General features: G+C 41.9%; 1 protein-coding gene across 1 annotated transcript in view; it reads right to left on the bottom strand.

The window, feature by feature from the left end:
• Positions 1–16,501: 16,501 nt before the first annotated feature.
• The window catches only part of LOC126475165 (low-density lipoprotein receptor-related protein 2), a 217,079-nt gene continuing 213,637 nt past the window's right edge, over positions 16,502–19,943 (bottom strand). Inside the window, exon 60 of the mRNA XM_050102790.1 lies at positions 16,502–18,790. Coding sequence (XP_049958747.1) covers positions 18,443–18,790 — 348 coding nt within the window. The 3' untranslated portion in view covers positions 16,502–18,442. The remainder of the gene's footprint in view (positions 18,791–19,943) is intronic.

Raw genomic sequence — 19,943 nt, 5'->3', positions numbered from 1 at the left:
GAGTGGATGTTAGTCAAGAATGTGTTTAAGGTGGCAAAGACACCATTATCAACACCTCACTGAGCTTGAATGAGATCGTATAATAGGGCTATGAGAACCCTTATGTTCATTATGTTCATTGTGGTGATCATGAGAATCTACAGTCGCAAGACGACCAGACTATGGACAGTGACGTGGCAATACCAAGAGAGAAGACCATTGTGTTTAATGTATGGCCCAGGCGCATCGTAATACATCTGCAACAGCAATCTCAGCAGCACCACAATGACACAACAAACTATTACAAATCGATTACGTCAAGGACAGTTCTGATACATACGAGGGGGGACCCAAAAGAAACCGGACTCCGAGGGCACTGCCACTCGTAGACGTAGTGCAGGGTTCTCACGCTAGATGGTGTTAGTAGAGACCTTCATTAAACAGCTGTGCAGACGGCGTCAGTGTAGAGCTGAACATGCAAGTGAGGTATTGTGTTTCTCTGACTGTGGGCAGGTTACCTCTGCGAAGTCATTATGGCAACTGTAAAAGAACAAAGAGTGTGTGTGAAATTTTGTTTCCTGCTTAAAAAAACTGCAACGGAGACACATCAAATGCTTCAGGAAGCTTTCCAGGAGGACGCTATGAGCCGCACACAGGTTTTCGAGTGGTTTGGGCTCTTCAAACGTGGTGAGATGTATGTTGAAGACCAAGCTCATTCTGGACGTCCTTCAACATCGCGAAATGAGGAGAACATTGAAAAGGTCCATCAAAAGATGGACCAACCTGTCTGTGTGCTAGACTCAGTGGATCTACACCCGAAGTAATGGTCTTGGGTGCGATTTCGTATGACAGTAGGAGCACTCTAATGGTTATCCAATGCACCTTCACTGCCATATTGTATGTCAATCTGGTGATTTGTCCTGTTGTGCTGCCATTCAAGAACAACATTCCAGGTTTTTTTTTTCTTCCAACAGGATAACGCTTGCCCAGGTACCTAGGCAACATGCTGTACATTGTGCTGACATGCTGCCTAGGCCTGCTCGATCACCATATCGGTCTCGAATTGAGCACATATTGGACATCATCGGATGACAACTCCAGCGTCATCCACAAACAGCATTAACCAACCATCCCTGTATTGACTGACCAAGTGCAACTGCCAAGGAACTCCATCCCATAAACTGACATCCGGCATCAACATTCTGGCAATTACACCAGCTATTAATGTATCAGCATTTCACATTTGCGATGGCTTGTCTTGCACTTACATTAACCTGTGATCTTGCAATGTTAATCAGTTAAATATGTTACCTAGACAAAGGTATTCCTGAAATTTCATCACTCTAATTATTTTGTGATGTTGCAAATTTTTTTCCTGTCAATGTACATGTCATGCTGAAAGCTACTCGCGAACATGCCAGACACTGTAAGCACTAATTAATTAATTTTATTTATTTCGTTAGAGGATACTTATCTTCCCACAATCATCCCCCCTTTTTTTTTCTTTCTTATTACATTCAAATGATGAATGACTGTCATCAAGACCCTACATCAGCTCAAGTTTCTCTCATGTTTCCTCTCCTGCTGATTTTGTGGGATGTTTATTGGAGAAAGTTTATATATATTGCCTGACTCTCCTTTGAATATACAGTGTCTGAATTTTAGCAATAAACCTCTCCACAAGGCACAATCCATCTCTTGCAGAGTTTGCCAATGGGGTTTGGCAGTCATCTCCATGATCATCTTTTGCTTACTAAATGAAACCAATATAAAGTGCACTACTTTTTTTTAGACCTTCTATATCACTTCTATTAAACGTACCTGGCAATGGTCCCTGAGTAAAGCCTTCCACAGTGCCAGTTTCAACCTGTACACTGCAGCCTGGCCTGTAAAGGCCAGCCTGGTTGGCTCATCAGACTCTGCAGCAGAATACAACCCACTGGGTCATCCCAGCTAATTTGGAGCACCCACTTTCCCAGTATGTCTGGGTGGTTAACCTCCTGGGCAACTGCTGTGGTTATGTTTTGTGTCTGCCTGCAAAGCCTTGTATTTATCCTCCTATATTGTTATTCTGATTATCCTGCAGGAGAAGTAATCGTGTTCCAGTGCATTATGACATAAAATCTTTTTCCTTTTCACTTTGTCATTTTTCTTTCCTCTTTCAATAATATATTGCTGGAACTGAGTAAGCATATTACCATAACCGTCAAGAACATTGTACTATGCATATTAAACTTGCTGAATATGTGACTACAGTGTGGACACCTGTCTTATTACACATGATTACATACCAAGCTCACATTGAATTTACTCAAAGTCATTGTCTAAACTTCAAACTTAGCTCTTTGAAGTGTTTTTAAAGTAATTTATTGGAGTTTAGAATTAGTGAAGATAAAGTCTAATCAAATCACGCCCCTTCAGGGGCTCAGCATTGATTTGCTGGGTATGGGCTTGCTAACCCCGGGGTTCCTGAGCTGGGGACTGGTAAGTGCCGTCAGTCCTCTGTCACCGTAAGCTCTGGGCATGCTTCACCGACCACCGTGTGGCACGGCGATGGAACGTTATGTGTCTCAGGGAATGGGGATCTTGGCTTGACTGCCCGGATCGTGAGGATTGGATAAACCTCTTAAAAAACTATTTCAAGGTGTGCTGCGCACTGATGGAATGCATGGCTGTTAAGGTTGAACTGTCGTTAGTGGGCAACCTCTGGGGAACCTGCCGCACCTCAGTTGTGTAAGACTTACTCAGGCACGCGGGGGTCTGTCTGAGTGGATCCTTATTTCCCTAGCTGCTCGTGGGACTGAGACAGAACCGTCAAAATCATCTTCTTCTCCTCCCAGCGGGATTGGTGTACCACCTGGGAGTATTCACACCCATTCTTCCAAATCAGTGAGAGAGCCTAGTCGTCCTGATAATAAGAATACTTTGGACGGCAGGAACTGGGCTCATGGAGTCATGAATAACACTTTGTTACTGGTGATAAAGAGGAAGGAGGGGACATTTGAAACAGTGTCCCCCTTTTACATCCTAAGGGTTTGGGAGGCCTTGCTGGAACATTAAAATCTATAAAATGATTGTGTAATGCCTTATTGTTGGTTGAAACTAACAGGTCAAAGCAGGCACACCTTCTTAAGAAGTCGCGGAAACTGGATGACTATGATATAATTGTCGAGTTGCACGCCTCTCTCAACTCCAATAAGGGCATTGTCACATGCCAAGATACCATGGACATGGACATAGCAGAACTGAAGCAAGATTGGGCATCCCTGGGAATAGTCGATGTGAAGCAATGAACTTGGAGGAATAATGGAGCAACTGAAAAGACTGACACTTTCATTGTCTCATTCAATTCTCCAACACTGCCTGAATATCTTATGGTGGGGTTCCTTCAACTTAATGTTCCGCCTTACATTCCAAATCCTATGCGATGCTATGAATGCCAGCATTTCGGCCATACAACCATGATTTATGGAGGTGAAGCAATCTGCAGGAACTGTGGAAAAGGTGCTCATGACACTAGGACTGACTGCCCGTCTTTGGCGATCTCTATCAACAGCTCTGGGAACCACCCAGTCTGGAGCCAAAACTGCCCACTTTTTGCTGAAGAACGCAAAATACAGGAGATAAAAGTGACCGAGCGGATCCCCTATGCTGAAGCCAAAAAAGAATATAAGGCGAAGAAACTCCATCTTTGCCACCTCATATTCCTCCACGGTGTAGAAACCTATTCCCAAGGCAGACGCTTCGACACAGACGACGCCAAGTGTGCCTGTATCCACCACAAGTACCTGCACTTGCATTCCTTCATATCAAGGGAAAAAGAGTAAGGACAAAGCAATCCAGGCAGTTGCATCAGAAAAGACCAACAACAGTTCTGCAGCGAGCATCCAAAAGGTACAAGAAAAGCAGAGAGCCTCTCAGCACCCCCTTTCACCCTCATCCTCGAATGGACAGGTCCAGGGAAAGGTTCACGACGTGTGGATCAAAAGCTGCCCTGCGCTCCATCAGACGTCATTCTTTCCCATCTGACTGATGAGGAGGATATCATGGAGTTAGATGCTTTACGCTTTGGATCCAGGGAGCCCCTCCACTCCCCCTCGCTCTTCAAGTGCTTCACCTCCCCGGTGCAAAGATAGGGGTAAATTAAAACTGCACCGATGACATGGCTTCCATACTACAGTGGAAGATGAATGGGTTCAGGACTTGTGTGGAGGAACTGAAACTCCTAGCACAGGCATGTCCCTTGTGCTTTTGTTTACATGCATTTTAAAGATACAGATGTCATGCTACAGGAATATACACTGTACCACAAGGATGACCTCTCAGGGGAAAGGACCAAGGGAGGTGTCTCAGTGTTTGTCACTAATCACTAATTTGCACCATTCCTCTGCTCCCCCCCCCCCCCCCCCCCCCCTTGGCTACCGACCTGCAACAAGCAGTTGCAGTTCAAATTCAAGTGTATCGAAGGATCACTGTTTGCCCAGTGGGGCTTAACCAATACTTGCCCTCGGGGTCGGGTTTTGGAGGGCCTCATGATGTCTCACAAGCTGTGCTTCCTTAACACGGGTACTCACACACATTTCTCTACTGCTGCTGCATCATTCTCAGCCATCGACCTCTCTTTCTGTTCTCCCGCCCTCGCCGATTCTGTTCAGTGGGCAGTCATTGACGACCTTCATTCCAGTGACCACTTCCCAATCCACCTTCACCTACTAAATGGCTGACCACCTCAAGTTATGGTCCCAAAATGGATGGTCAGCAGGGCTAACTGGACACGTTTCAGCCAGCTGGCTGTGTGAGAACACTGCAACAGCATCCAAGAATGGGTGGACCACATCACATGAGTGATCCATCATGCCGCTGACTTCTCCATCCAACAATCCTCAGGTCATCTTAGGAGGCAACCAGTACCTTGGTGTGCAGATGAGTGTCATTCTGCGATCCGGGAAAGGCGTGCGGCCCTTTGACATTTTAAATGCTGACCGGCAGCTGACGACCTTAGGTCCTTTCGAGTCAGGAGGCCGAGGCTCGACATATCATTAGTGAGAGTAAGAAAAGGTCATGGCAAGCGTTCCTGGACTCCATCAATCGTTCCCCTTCTTCTATAAAAGTATGGGCAGCCACCTGGAGGATTTCCTGGAAACGCAGCCATTTACCGATGGCAGCAGTGCTGAAACAGGGGTGCCCCCAAACAACACCCAGAGACATTGCTCAGATGCTAGCCGAACATTTTGCATGAACTACTGCCTATGCAAGCCAGGATCCAGCGTTTCTTCGCTATTGCGCGACTGTAGAGAGGAAGAAGTTGGACTTCAGGCCCAACAGTTCTGAGGCCTACAACTCCCCTTTCCCCATGTGGGGGCTCGAATCTGCACTGACTGAGATTCATGACACTGCACTCGGCCACGACCCTCCTAGAGGCGGCTATTCAGCAGGCTTTTCTCTGTAAGCATCACTATATTGGCATATTCTTTGATATAAGTAAGGCATATGATACTACTTGGAGAATACATTCGCACAACTGCCTGATTGATTTGAGCAGGAGAATGGTGTTCCTCAGAGCAGTGTTTTAAGTGTTACCCTCTTTGCGGTAGCCATCAACAGTATCACATCTACGGTAAGGAGTCCTGTACTATGCTCCTTATTTGTAGACAATTTTGCTGTTTGATGTTCCTCCTCCGGTGTTGCAATGGTGAGTCGTCAGTTGCTACTTACAGTGCAGTGGTTTAGCAGAGTGGGCTGCAAAGACAGGTTTTCAGTTTTCTGCAGATTAGTGTTTGTGTGTGTTCATTTTAATCATTCCCATAATCTTTTTTAATTTGCCTGCCTTGAATGTGGGGGACACCATCCTACATTTTAGAGTCACGGTGCAGTTTCTGAGCCTCAGTTTAACTCCTGATTGTCGTGGTTACCACACCTGAAAGCCAGAACCCTGAAGGCACTGAACATCATCAAGTGCCTTAGAAACAGGTCTTGGGAAGTGGACAGGGTGCATCTTAAGTTTTATTGGGCTTTTGTGCGTTCACGGCTGGACTATGGTTGCACGGTGTATGGGTCAGTGAAGCTCTCTTACTTGCGTATAATTGACACTGTCCATCATGAGGGGATTTCTGCTGTCCATGGGTGCTTATCGTACCAGTCCCATACCTAGCATCTGTGTTGAGGCAGGGGAACTGCCACTTAGCACCCGGTGTGAGATCCTCATGGTACGTGTGGCGTGTAAGTTCCTTGAAGCTCCAACTTCACCAGTACCCCTTACTGTTGCCCGTCCACCTCTGGAACGCCTTTTTTCCAACCGCCCGCGAGCCACGATGCCATTTGGGGTCCGCATGCAGCGTTTGCTGGAGTCACTCTGTGTGGAGCCAGTATGATCCCAAATCCAGGTTTTTAACTGCCTACTGCCCTGGTTACTGGAGAAGCCCAGAGTGATTTTAGATTTGGTGCGGTACAGGAGAGAGAGCACTCCTGCATCCATTTTTAATCCGATATTCTCTGATATTTTATCTGAGTACCACAACCATGTAGCTGTTTTTACGTATGGGTCCAAGCAGTGCAACTCTGTTGGTTGCCCTGTTGTTTTCCCAGATCGTGTCCTCAAGGTCAGACTGCCTCCAGAATTTACCGTCTTCGACGCAGAATTATAGGCAATCTTGCGAGCGCTGGAGCAGATGAGACGTTCTCCCGGTGTTAGATTTCTCGTCTGCTCAGAGTCTCTGAGTGCCTTTTACTCTCTCCAACATTTGTACCCAGCAGATACAGTAACCCAGAACATCCAAGATGCTCTCCTACAGCAAGAAACTGGGGAAGGAAGCATCTTTCTGCTGGGTACCTGGGCACATTGGAATTGCAGGGAATGAAAGGTCAGACTGCCTCCAGAATTTACCGTCTTCGACGCAGAATTATAGGCAATCTTGCGAGCGCTGGAGCAGATGAGACGTTCTCCCGGTGTTAGATTTCTCGTCTGCTCAGAGTCTCTGAGTGCCTTTTACTCTCTCCAACATTTGTACCCAGCAGATACAGTAACCCAGAACATCCAAGATGCTCTCCTACAGCAAGAAACTGGGGAAGGAAGCATCTTTCTGCTGGGTACCTGGGCACATTGGAATTGCAGGGAATGAAAGGGTGGATCGAGTAGCCAAGGAGGCGTGTCTTGATCCTCTCGTATTTCGGTGTGCTATCCCCCTGCATGCTATCACCTTGCTGTAGAAGTACAAAGTCATGTGTTGATGGGAAGACACGTGGGGAGTGGCTGGTAGTGACCTATAACAGGCTCCGTGTCATCAAGCCCACAGCTCAGCCGTGGAATACTTCCTTCCAGCCATGTCAGTGGGATGAGGACCTTCTTACTTGTCTTTGCATAGGCCACAGCCTACACATGTATTCCTACTCCGGCGAGAGGACGCTCCAATGTATGGTGCATGTGGCGTGCAGGTCATGGTGCGCCACATTTTGTTGGACTGCATTTTATTTGCCGACCAGGACTGCAGCGTATTCGCCATCTATTTTATGTAATGCTGAAATGAATGTGGTTAGGGTTTTAAAGTTTTGTGAATTGTCCAGCATTTTTAACAATATTGTAGGGAGATGTTCTTAATGCACCGAAGGGTGGCTAGCTCATCCTAGATTTTCGTAAGTGGTGAGTCAGTCACATTTCCCTGTTGTTTTCTTTTAGTTCTTCTGTGTTTTGTTTCCTCTGTGTACTGATTTCATGATTAGCTCTCTTCCCTACTTATTGATTTTAGTCCATGTGAGAGTGCATGTGATACAGAGTGACCGTGTGGTCATTTCGAGTGCATGCGTGTACAACACTTTTAGTTCATCTCCACATTCATTTGTTTTTATAAGTGCAATGGCGCTGATAACCTCACCATTGGTTGCCCATCAGATCCAAACACATACACACACACACACACACACACACACACACACACACACACACACACACACACACACACGTTCAAATCACACAATAACTCACAATCACCTAGTACAATGACAATAATACACTATATATGATTTCCTTCACTTCACGAAAAGTAAGTGAAATATCTGTGACTATATTTATGAGGCCCCAAAAGACCTTGTTCACCTATAAATTTTCGCATTAACTTTTTCACAAATAACGTGTCATTCTGTGAACTATTAACGATCTTTGGCTGCTTTTTATAGCTGAGTTTGATTCCTAATGTCCACTGTGACCTTTGATGCATTTCACCTCCCTCCCCAGAGCCCGTTCTGATGTTCAATGAAACACACATTCTTGTAGGTGTAATGACTGGCAAGATCTTAATAAACTGAGTGCTAGACCCCAAGCCTTGTTTAAATTGAAACCCCCATCCCTGTTTATTAGGTTATTTGACATCTGTAATTATGCTGTCCCAGAAACTTGACATTTGCACCACAATACTGTTCTCATTGCATCTCATCTTATGATTATATTCAAGGTAGAGCTCTGTGACAGCTGATTTCCTTGGTTGTTTTAGTTGGGTGTGTTACTAATGTTCTTGCATCTGTCCTCGACTGCTCTGATAGTCTGGTCCCATTAAGACATGCCACATTCACGTGGAATGTGGTACACATTCACCTTTTGGAGGCCTCAGTCATCTTTAATGTCACGAAGCAGAATTTTTGTTTTAGTTGAAGGGAGTGAAATACAGTGGATGCCATGTTTCTGTAGGAGTCTACCAATCTTCCCAGATATAGGGTCAACGTGAGGTATATAAGTGATTCTTGACTTCTCTTTCTCTATCTCAGTTTCAAGCTTTTCTCAGCTGTTCTTGATTTTGATTCTGTTTTAGAATCTTAACCAGTCCAGGTGACGTGAAGGAGAGTGCAATGAGAAGATGGATTTGTTAATACAAGAATTTGCAGTTATTCAGTAAAACCTCCACGGTAATATCATATTTATGCATTGTATCCACAAGTGACATTTTTATCCATTTTGAACCTAAATTTTCAGATCAGAAAACAGGGAGCAACTACTGTAGTACAATGATAAGAAATGCTCTGTGGTCAAGAAGAAATTGACATGATTTTAGGTAGCCGGTAAAGTGCGAAAGATTTAAACCATAAATTAAGAAATGTTATAAATCCCTTATTCACAGTTTAGTATTGTATAGTAGTAGACTTTCATGAATAGAAATTATTTTTAAAAACTGAAATCTGTTGGAAATGCAGAACTTCCACCTCTGCTATCCAACCATGCTAAACATATTTCTATACTTTGCTAAAATAGAAAAACGCTGACTTTTCATATCCTATTGATTCCCCTCAGTAATTTAAAATATTTTTCTTTCCATTTGTTTCTGACTGTTAGTGAAGGAAAAGAACAGTTATGATCGAGAACTGAAGAATATGTTAATTGTCTGACTTTTGAAGACTGGTACCTCCCACAGAAATAAATGAAAAACCTTTTTTTTATGGTTGTGTTTCACCCATTACTATTGCAGATTTTATTTTTCATGCAAAAGTTTTCATCCTAAACATAAGAAAAATTCTCACTTTGACAAGACACTCTGCTTCTAGAATACGACTTATTGGAAAAAAGTGGTCTGCATTTTATTGAGACTGCTGCTTCACAAGTAGTTTCAGGCAATATCCACTAAGACTGTTCGTAACTAAATATAATTAATTTACGGTTTATCGTCTTTGATAGTATTTTTTGAACCTTCAGTGTGTCTTTCTGTGGCCTGAAAAAATGTATTTATCAATAAAGTGTTTGAAAACAAATCCTGTTATAGAAATATAAAGCAGCAAGCCATCCATGACTTGTCTGAGGTTAAATACCAAATAGAATTGACACAAGACAACAAAGGTGCATGAAATTAGCTCATTTGATTGTAGCTAAATTATGGTCGCTTGACTCATCGGACAGTCCGTCTTGAGGTGAGGAGGTACTAAATTTTTTGTGCCACAGAGTCAAAGGTAAATCAACGTTACTACCTGAGTCATCTGCCATGGGCAACAAGTGCTCATGATGGGGCCCTTGATATGTCCACCATTCTCTGTCATTAGAGAACAATAAAAGAACATAGTGTCTGATTATATGTGTGTGTCTGCCTAAAACACTCACATGTGACCTGTACATTCAGCAAGAGTACACACTACACCATCACTCCTGAACCTTGTCAGAATAGTTTAAGGATTACACACAGTGCTTGCATGGCCTCCATGTCTCCTGATTTCTATAATACAGGACGCAGATCTGACCAGTCTCAGTGATCTGCATTTGAGCTGTCATGGATTATGATAGCTCCAGAAAGCTTTCAGTGCCTTATGTAGTCCATGCTACAGCACATCACCACCATTATTAGGGTGAAAGGACATGCAATATGCCAGCAAGTAGGAGTGTTTTTAATTCAGTTGCTCATATCTATATTTTGAGTAGGGAGGCATGTAGTTGTATAGCATATCCAGCATGATTCACTCTTGTTTTGCATTTATTTAGATTGAACTCCTTAGCAGTTTCATTCAAGTCAGAACAGTAGTTATAAAACTTAATGGCAGATTAAAACTGTGTGCTGGACCAAGCTTGAACCTGGGACTAAAACCTTTTGCAGGCAAGTGCTCTACTGACTGAGCTATGACTCATAACATGCCCTCACAGTTTTTTTCTGCGATTACGTCATTTCTACCTTACAAACTTCACAGAAGTTCTCTTGCATACCTCACAGGTCTAGCACTCGTGGAAGAAAGGATACTGTGGAGACAGGGCTTAGCCGTAGCCTGGAGAATTGTTTTCGGAAACAGTGAATTTATTTCACAGGTGTCCAAACAAAGCAAAGGCAGTATACTGAGATTTTTAAATATTGGTCTTCAGGACTCTATGCATTTAATTTGTTTCATTTCTCTGACAATCTTTTTGTGTTACCTATATGATTTTTGGAGTCCCCACAAAAAATAACTATATATATATATATATATATATATATATATATATATATATATATATATATATATATATATATATAAGGAAACATTCCACGTGGGAAAAATTATATATAAAAACAAAGATGAGGTGACTTAACAAACGAAAGCGCTGGCAGGTCGATAGACACACAAACAAACACAAACATACACACAAAATTCAAGCTTTCGCATCAAACTGTTGCCTCATCAGGAAAGAGCGAAGGAGAGGGGAAGACGAAAGGATGTGGGTTTTAAGGGAGAGGGTAAGGAGTCATTCCAATCCCGGGAGCGGAAAGACTTACCTTAGAGGGGAAAAAAGGAAAAAGGACGGGTATACACTCGCACACACACACATATCCATCCACACATATACAGACACAAGCAGACGTCTGCTTGTGTCTGTATATGTGTGGATGGATATGTGTGTGTGTGTGTGTGCGCGCGAGTGTATACCCGTCCTTTTTTCCCCCCTAAGGTAAGTCTTTCCGCTCCCGGGATTGGAATGACTCCTTACCCTCTCCCTTAAAACCCACATCCTTTCGTCTTTCCCTCTCCTTCCCTCTTTCCTGATGAGGCAACAGTTTGTTGCGAAAGCTTGAATTTTGTGTGTATGTTTGTGTGTCTGTCGACCTGCCAGCACTTTCATTTGGTAAGTCACATCATCTTTGTTTTTTTTATATATATATATATATATATATATATATATGCAGGGTGTTTCAAAAATGACCGGTATATTTGAAACGGCAATAAAAACTAAACGAGCAGCGATAGAAATACACAGTTTGTTGCAATATGCTTGGGACAACAGTACATTTTCAGGCAGACAAACTTTCGAAATTACAGTAGTTACAATTTTCAACAACAGATGGCGCTGCGGTCTGGGAAACTCTATAGTACGATATTTTCCACATATCCACCATGCGTAGCAATAATATGGCGTAGTCTCTGAATGAAATTACCCGAAACCTTTGACAACGTGTCTGGCGGAATGGCTTCACATGCAGATGAGATGTACTGCTTCAGCTGTTCAATTGTTTCTGGATTCTGGCGGTACACCTGGTCTTTCAAGTGTCCCCACAGAAAGAAGTCACAGGGGTTCATGTCTGGCGAATAGGGAGGCCAATCCATGCCGCCTCCTGTATGTTTCGGATAGCCCAAAGCAATCACACGATCATGGAAATGTTCATTCAGGAAATTAAAGACGTCGGCCGTGCGATGTGGCCGGGCACCATCTTGCATAAACCACGAGGTGTTCGCAGTGTCGTCTAAGGCAGTTTGTACTGCCACAAATTCACGAAGAATGTCTAGATATCATGATGCAGTAATCGTTTCGGATCTGAAAAATGGGCCAATGATTCCTTTGGAAGAAATGGCGGCCCAGACCAGTACTTTTTGAGGATGCAGGGACGATGGGACTGCAACATGGGGCTTTTCGGTTCCCCATATGCGCCAGTTATGTTTATTGACGGAGCCATTCAGGTAAAAATAAGCTTCGTCAGTAAACCAAATGCTGCCCACATGCATATCGCCGTCATCAATCCTGTGCACTATATCGTTAGCGAATGTCTCTCGTGCAGCAATGGTAGCAGCGCTGAGGGGTTGCCGCGTTTGAATTTTGTATGGATAGAGGTGTAAACTCTGGCGCATGAGACGATACGTGGACGTTGGCGTCAATTGGACCGCAGCTGCTACACGGCGAACGGAAACCCGAGGCCACTGTCGGATCACCTGCTGCACTAGCTGCGCGTTGCCCTCTGTGGTTGCCGTACGCGGTCGCCCTACCTTTCCAGCACGTTCATCCGTCACGTTCCCAGTCCGTTGAAATTTTTCAAACAGATCCTTTATTGTATCGCTTTTCGGTCCTTTGGTTACATTAAACCTCCGTTGAAAACTTCGTCTTGTTGCAACAACACTGTGTTCTAGGCGGTGGAATTCCAACACCAGAAAAATCCTCTGTTCTAAGGAATAAACCATGTTGTCTACAGCACACTTGCACGTTGTGAACAGCACATGCTTACAGAAGAAAGACGACGTACAGAATGGCGCACCCACAGACTGCGTTGTCTTCTATATCTTTCACATCACTTGCAGCGCCATCTGTTGTTGAAAATTGTAACTACTGTAATTTCGAAAGTTTGTCCGCCTGAAAATGTACTGTTGTCCCAAGCATATTGCAACAAACGGTGTAATTCTATCGCTGCTCGTTTAGTTTTTGTTGCCGTTTCAAATATACCGGTCATTTTTGAAACACCCTGTGTGTGTGTATATATACACTCCTGGAAATGGAAAAAAGAACACATTGACACCGGTGTGTCAGACCCACCATACTTGCTCCGGACACTGCGAGAGGGCTGTACAAGCAATGATCACACGCACGGCACAGCGGACACACCAGGAACCGCGGTGTTGGCCGTCGAATGGCGCTAGCTGCGCAGCATTTGTGCACCGCCGCCGTCAGTGTCAGCCAGTTTGCCGTGGCATACGGAGCTCCATCGCAGTCTTTAACACTGGTAGCATGCCGCGACAGCGTGGACGTGAACCGTATGTGCAGTTGACGGACTTTGAGCGAGGGCGTATAGTGGGCATGCGGGAGGCCGGGTGGACATACCGCCGAATTGCTCAACACTTGGGGCGTGAGGTCTCCACAGTACATCGATGTTGTCGCCAGTGGTCGGCGGAAGGTGCACGTGCCCGTCGACCTGGGACCGGACCGCAGCGACGCACGGATGCACGCCAAGACCGTAGGATCCTACGCAGTGCCGTAGGGGACCGCACCGCCACTTCCCAGCAAATTAGGGACACTGTTGCTCCTGGGGTATCGGCGAGGACCATTCGCAACCGTCTCCATGAAGCTGGGCTACGGTCCCGCACACCGTTAGGCCGTCTTCCGCTCACGCCCAAACATCGTGCAGCCCGCCTCCAGTGGTGTCGCGACAGGCGTGAATGGAGGGACGAATGGAGACGTGTCGTCTTCAGCGATGAGAGTCGCTTCTGCCTTGGTGCCAATGATAGTCGTATGCGTGTTTGGCGCCGTGCACGTGAGCGCTACAATCAGGACTGCATACGACCGAGGCACACATGGCCAACACCCGGCATCATGGTGTGGGGAGCGATCTCCTACACTGGCCGTACACCACTGGTGATCGTCGAGGGGACACTGAATCGTGCACGGTACATCCAAACCGTCATCGAACCCATCGTTCTACCATTCCTAGACCGGCAAGGGAACTTGGTGTTCCAACAGGACAATGCACGTCCTCATGTATCCCGTGCCACCCAACGTGCTCTAGAAGGTGTAAGTCAACTACCCTGGCCAGCAAGATCTCCGGATCTGTCCCCCATTGAGCATGTTTGGGACTGGATGAAGCGTCGTCTCACGCGGTCTGCACGTCCAGCACGAACGCTGGTCCAACTGAGGCGCCAGGTGGAAATGGCATGGCAAGCCGTTCCACAGGACTACATCCAGCATCTCTACGATCGTCTCCATGGGAGAATAGCAGCCTGCATTGCTGCGAAAGGTGGATATACACTGTACTAGTGCCGACATTGTGCATGTTCTGTTGCCTGTGTCTATGTGCCTGTGGTTCTGTCAGTGTGATCATGTGATGTATCTGACCCCAGGAATGTGTCAATAAAGTTTCCCCTTCCTGGGACAATGAATTCACGGTGTTCTTATTTCAATTTCCAGGAGTGTGTGTATATATATATATATATATATATATATATATATATATATATATATATATATAATGGAAGGAAACATTCCACGTGGGAAAAATTATATAATTATAAAATATAATATATATATATATATATATATATATATATATATATATATATATATATATATATATATTAGTAGTGATGTGGTGCTGCTTATATGTTGCTACTACTGGGGAACAGCTTGTATTTTGAATGTGAAGGAAGAGGGATGGATTGGGGAAAGCTAAAAACTGAAGTCAGATTGCTGGGAACCCACCTGTTGTGAAGACGAGGAGGCAAATATCTCTGTTGCTTCTCTTCATCACAAGAAGTAGGTCCCTCTCAGAGTGGGATCTGAGTGACTTCCCTTGTTATTTTCCCCAATCCATCCATCATTCCTCCCTGACAAAGAAACTAACCATTCGAAAAGCTAAGGTAGGTTCCAGTTTTTTGTGCTTTGCATCTATCAGCAATATTCAGAATGTAACATCATGAAGATAAATAAGTACTGGACAGCCATTCTGTCTCCTTAAACTTAATGTTTTTACATTAGAGGAAAAACTATAAATTTTGTGCACCTTGGACTTTCTGGAGGCAAGATGTATGAGTACCTAATTACTTTAATTACTTTGCAAGTAGAGAGAGAGTCTTTAAGGTTCCTGTAACTAGCATCATTCTTTGGAGAAGAAGTTTATAGAGATTCCAGAAGGGCTATCCAGAGAAGATGATCGGCTGTGTACACCAAGTAAGTCGACTTGTATAAGAGAAGTGGGAAGTTTGCACATACACTTTACACACTCTTAGTCATCAAATCGTTAGAAGAGGAAGACAAATTTTGTCATGTCACGCACCACTCATTGCTGGAGTGGAAAGGTTTAAAGTTATTGAAGCAGTCAAAAAAACAAAGTAGAAAAAAAAGTACAGTATTTGGTCATGGTTAATCTCTTTGTTGGGTGCTGGTCGATGTTTGGGTGATTGCAAACATTCTAATTTGTTGCTGCCTTCTAAGTGTCTACCCCACCGAAGAGCCTCCCTAAAGAACCTTTTCATATTAGACTTTAATGGGTAGTCAGCCTTGTTGAATTACTCAGCTAGAAAACACCTGACGAAACATTATCGACACTTTTTGTTTCATTTGAGATGGCCATCACAATAGTGGTACCATTTACTATGCCACCTGCTAATTTAAGGATCCCTTTTAAATCTCACGAAGTGTGATATTTGTGTTACTAACTTAACTCATATTTCATGTCAATTATGTTTCTGAAGTACGTGTCAAAGCTATCATGCAGTTTTTCTGTCTTTAAATAAGCTTTCTTGGTGACTGCCTTTTTGCTGTATATTATCAACATGTCAAATTTATTATATGAACAAAAGTCTGCAATCAACATAGATCTTAATTTACTCAAAATTTCATTTGGTACACACTAAGGTGGGTACTCTAAGTCACACATTATCACTTGCAGAGAGAGAGAGAGAATGTGTGTGTGTGTGTGTGTGTGTGTGTGTGTGTGTGTGTGTGTGTAGTTCAAAAAAACATTATGATATTATATAGTTGGTATTGTCTTTTGATGCTGAACCCATTAAGATGTAATCATCTACTTATGGTGCTGTAACAATGGTCTTTGTGTTGAAATTCCTTTACATGTTCCTTTTTCTTTAATATAACACACAAGTGGCACCCACTCACCACCTTAATTGTCATTTTTTCAATAATTTCAAGATGATAAACTGTAATTCACATAGTTTTTCAAGAACTTTAAAACAGTTTGTCCTTACTCTGCACTAACATTATAATAAAACTTGCTAAGTTTACTGCAGGGTTTAAGAATCATCAAGGACCCTTCAGATCCTTTACAAGGAAAGTTATGGGTTTCTTAATATGCAATAACAATCACTATTGTACAAAGTGTTTTATTTCAGGCTGACAATTTTCAGTCAATATATTACATTTTTTTGTAAAAAAATATTCAATATCTTGGTACAGGTCATTGTAAGAATTTACATGATGAGTAATTATTCAGTAATTACTCTAAAAAGCTTGAATTGTGATAACATTACTGCTCTGATATCACAGAATTTGGTAACAAGCTGAAGATTTAAATGCACACAAATTAAATGTATTTCATATTATTTTGCAGTTGTAATTGGCCATTTATTCTCAGTTATTAGTTACAAGTTTGCTATGGATCTTCTAGAAATCATGTCATCTCACTATGCTTTCAGTTGCTTGTTTTTAATTATAGGCACACATTAAATATAATACAATTTCTGAAATAAGAACAACTTGATCTTAAACATCTCCCTTAACTTTTGCCAGAGTTTTTCCAAGGTTTCTTTAATTATTTATGTGTTGGCACTAATAATTTAAAACATATTACATTTTAAATAGAAATGTCCAGCAAACAAATTAGTTTCCAGTTTTTCCACAGCATTGTTGAATTCCTATTAATTTCTTATTCATCTTTTTTAATAATATAGAGCATACCACACCGCAAAAGAGATTTACAACTGCAAAGCTGCATATGGAGCCACATTTGTGTGACAAAATAAAATTTGCTATTCATCTAGAAAAATAACATCCACTTTATCATTTGTGCTCAGTGACAAAAATGGTTATCACAACTGTCAGTTCCCAAAATCCACTAATTTTTGGGAAACATTCTGGAGGAGTAACAAATATATTTATATAGTACTATAATTCCATATTCCTGTATGAAGTTTTTGTTAAAATCAAAAACTTTGCATACAAAGAAGATGAACATGGACGGTTTCATTACAATATTTGTGTATTTTCACAAATCTTAATTCAAAACACTGCTTAGGGGAAAGTGTGCAGGAGAGCACCCGTATCCTTATGAAATAAATAAGGCAGTTGTTTGGAATTTCAACAGCATAGTTAAACTTTCATATTTTAACATTAAAAACAAATCAAAAATTTACACAACAAAAAATACTTTTAGATCAACAGTGATGAAGTGTCATAAATGGTCCCATGTAAAGGTCTGAAGTATGTACAGAAATATAGATTTCCACATTTTAGGAAACAGATATGTAAATTCATACAGGATAAAATTTTGTTCAAAACTGTTACCCTGTCTTAAATTACATGTGGAATACTTTTTTTATACTAATGGAAGATTTTTACTTAGTTGTTTGGCCCATTGGAATGCCACATTTGTATGTATACTTTACATGCAACATTTATATAAAAATAACTCTGCACTATTTATAATGATAGTTATCACTCTGTGCCACTTGTAAGTTGTTAAGACCTTCAACATTTTCAGATTGGGGGAAGTAATTTAAAATACAGGGAGGAATTACAATTTACGGCCCTGATATCAAAGTGTCATAGTCCAGTCAGTCTTCCTCTGCTTTTATAGAGTATTAGCTGCAGCCTCACATAAAATGATGTTCTGATCATATTTACATATGAATATTCACAAATCTGCTTCAACTTCAACAATAAAACATATCAACAATATACACTTCTTTCTAACACTCCTGGGATGCACAACAGATTTAAAAATTGTAATACTGCACAAGCTCTTAACAGAGACAACAGGATCCTCTACAGAAATATCTTGTGACAAATTCATATGTACCTGTTATGAAAATATATCATAGTATTTCTGCCTTTGTCTTCATTATGACTTCTGCATTGAAGTTAAGAATATTTACATTTTTAATGTCAATTATTAACACACGGCCTACCAGTGATGTCCTTTCACAATCAAGTTTGTAAATATTCAGTTGGTATAATAATTGCACCACACTGGTTGAGATACGCAGTATCCAAATTCTCTCAGAGAACTTGTTGTGTTAACAGTTCAATAGGTGTGTGCATATTTCAGCATTCTGATTTGTCCTCCTCTACGAGCTTTTGAGTGTCTTTGCCAGTATCTGTAGAGGTGGGATCCAGTTCTCTGTGCCTTATGTGAATCTGAGGTGATGATTTCTGAATTATACTTGAAGGTGCGAGAATAGCTGATGCTGGTTCAGGCATCATATCTACTTCTCCATTGCTTCCAATTTTTGATTTAGCAACATCTGCTGGAACTTCGTATATCCCCCCACCACTGCCTCCATTTCCAGTTTGTCCTCCAGTTACATTTCCAAGGGCATCATACATCGGATTGCTGAAGTCTCTATTTTTTGGTCCAACATCACGCATGTTGTATTCAGCATCTATTGGTTCCTGTAATAACATATTCTGTCAATAGTGTCCACATACTAGTACAAGAAAGCCAAATGTTAGCATATAAATCACAGGGGGTTTTCAATAATACCAATTTATACAATAAGGCAATGACAATGTATCATGGGTATCCTATAAAATTTAATGTCCTAGTAACAGTTTCATTTATTTTGCTCTTCACCAACAATATAATACTAATATACAGCTCTTATTTTGAATGTAATGTGGTTTATTTTCAATATAGTGACTTCATCATCTTGATGTACCATATGTAGCGGGCAACACCTCATAACATGCTAACCGACACTCCTTTGTAATTCTTGACTTTGTAATGTCTGTTATTAGTGACTTTGGAGGCTATAAACATAAATGTGATTATAAGCTGAAATAAAAAATACTAAAATAGTTGTTCTTGCTACTACATATCTCCACATGGCATCATTTTAATGTAGCACATATCCCAAACCACTTTAAGGACAGTTATACTTTGTACTTTATTATTACAGGAATACTACTGTTTCAAAAATCTGTATGTTAAGATATGCCTGGCTTTGTATTCCACGTAACAGCTCCACTGGAAAACTTCTAGCAGGTATCAAATTAAATGGGGCTCCACAATCATATTGCATTGTCTTTCTGATGCAGAAGGATCCATTTATTTACTAGCTCTACTGAATCTCCTTGTATTTCTTGATTAATAGAAAACATAACACTGGGCAATCTGATATTGTTCCCTCAGTATACAATCAATTTCACATATTTTTCAATATCAAAAAGACAAACTATTGGTTACTTTCTTACAGCCAATCCTTCTGTTACGCTACTTCTCCCTATCTCCACCTGAGCTCAAATATTTTCAAGTAATGGATTTCTGTAAAATGCCCAAAATGTGTCCATAAATTCCTGTTAGCTACAGTATCCTATAGTTCAAACATGCACTTACGAATGCCTTATTTCTGCCTCACCTAAGAGAGATATCCTGCATCATCTAAAAGCAGCAATATGTACATGTACTGTGAAAGGGCAGAGATATGATTTTTTGAGATTTCCTATTATGTGCGGTAAAGATTCAAGCCATAAAGTATCACAGCATAAAATTGTTGCCTATATATGATCTGCTGCACTTCTTTGCACTACAGTGGTGTTTCTCTCA

This window comes from Schistocerca serialis, chromosome 4, assembly GCF_023864345.2.
Source record: "Schistocerca serialis cubense isolate TAMUIC-IGC-003099 chromosome 4, iqSchSeri2.2, whole genome shotgun sequence".
In the NCBI taxonomy this organism is placed as follows: domain Eukaryota; kingdom Metazoa; phylum Arthropoda; class Insecta; order Orthoptera; family Acrididae; genus Schistocerca; species Schistocerca serialis.
The sequence above is the reverse complement of the archived record's forward strand: the minus strand, read 5'-3'. Positions and strand labels throughout refer to the sequence as shown.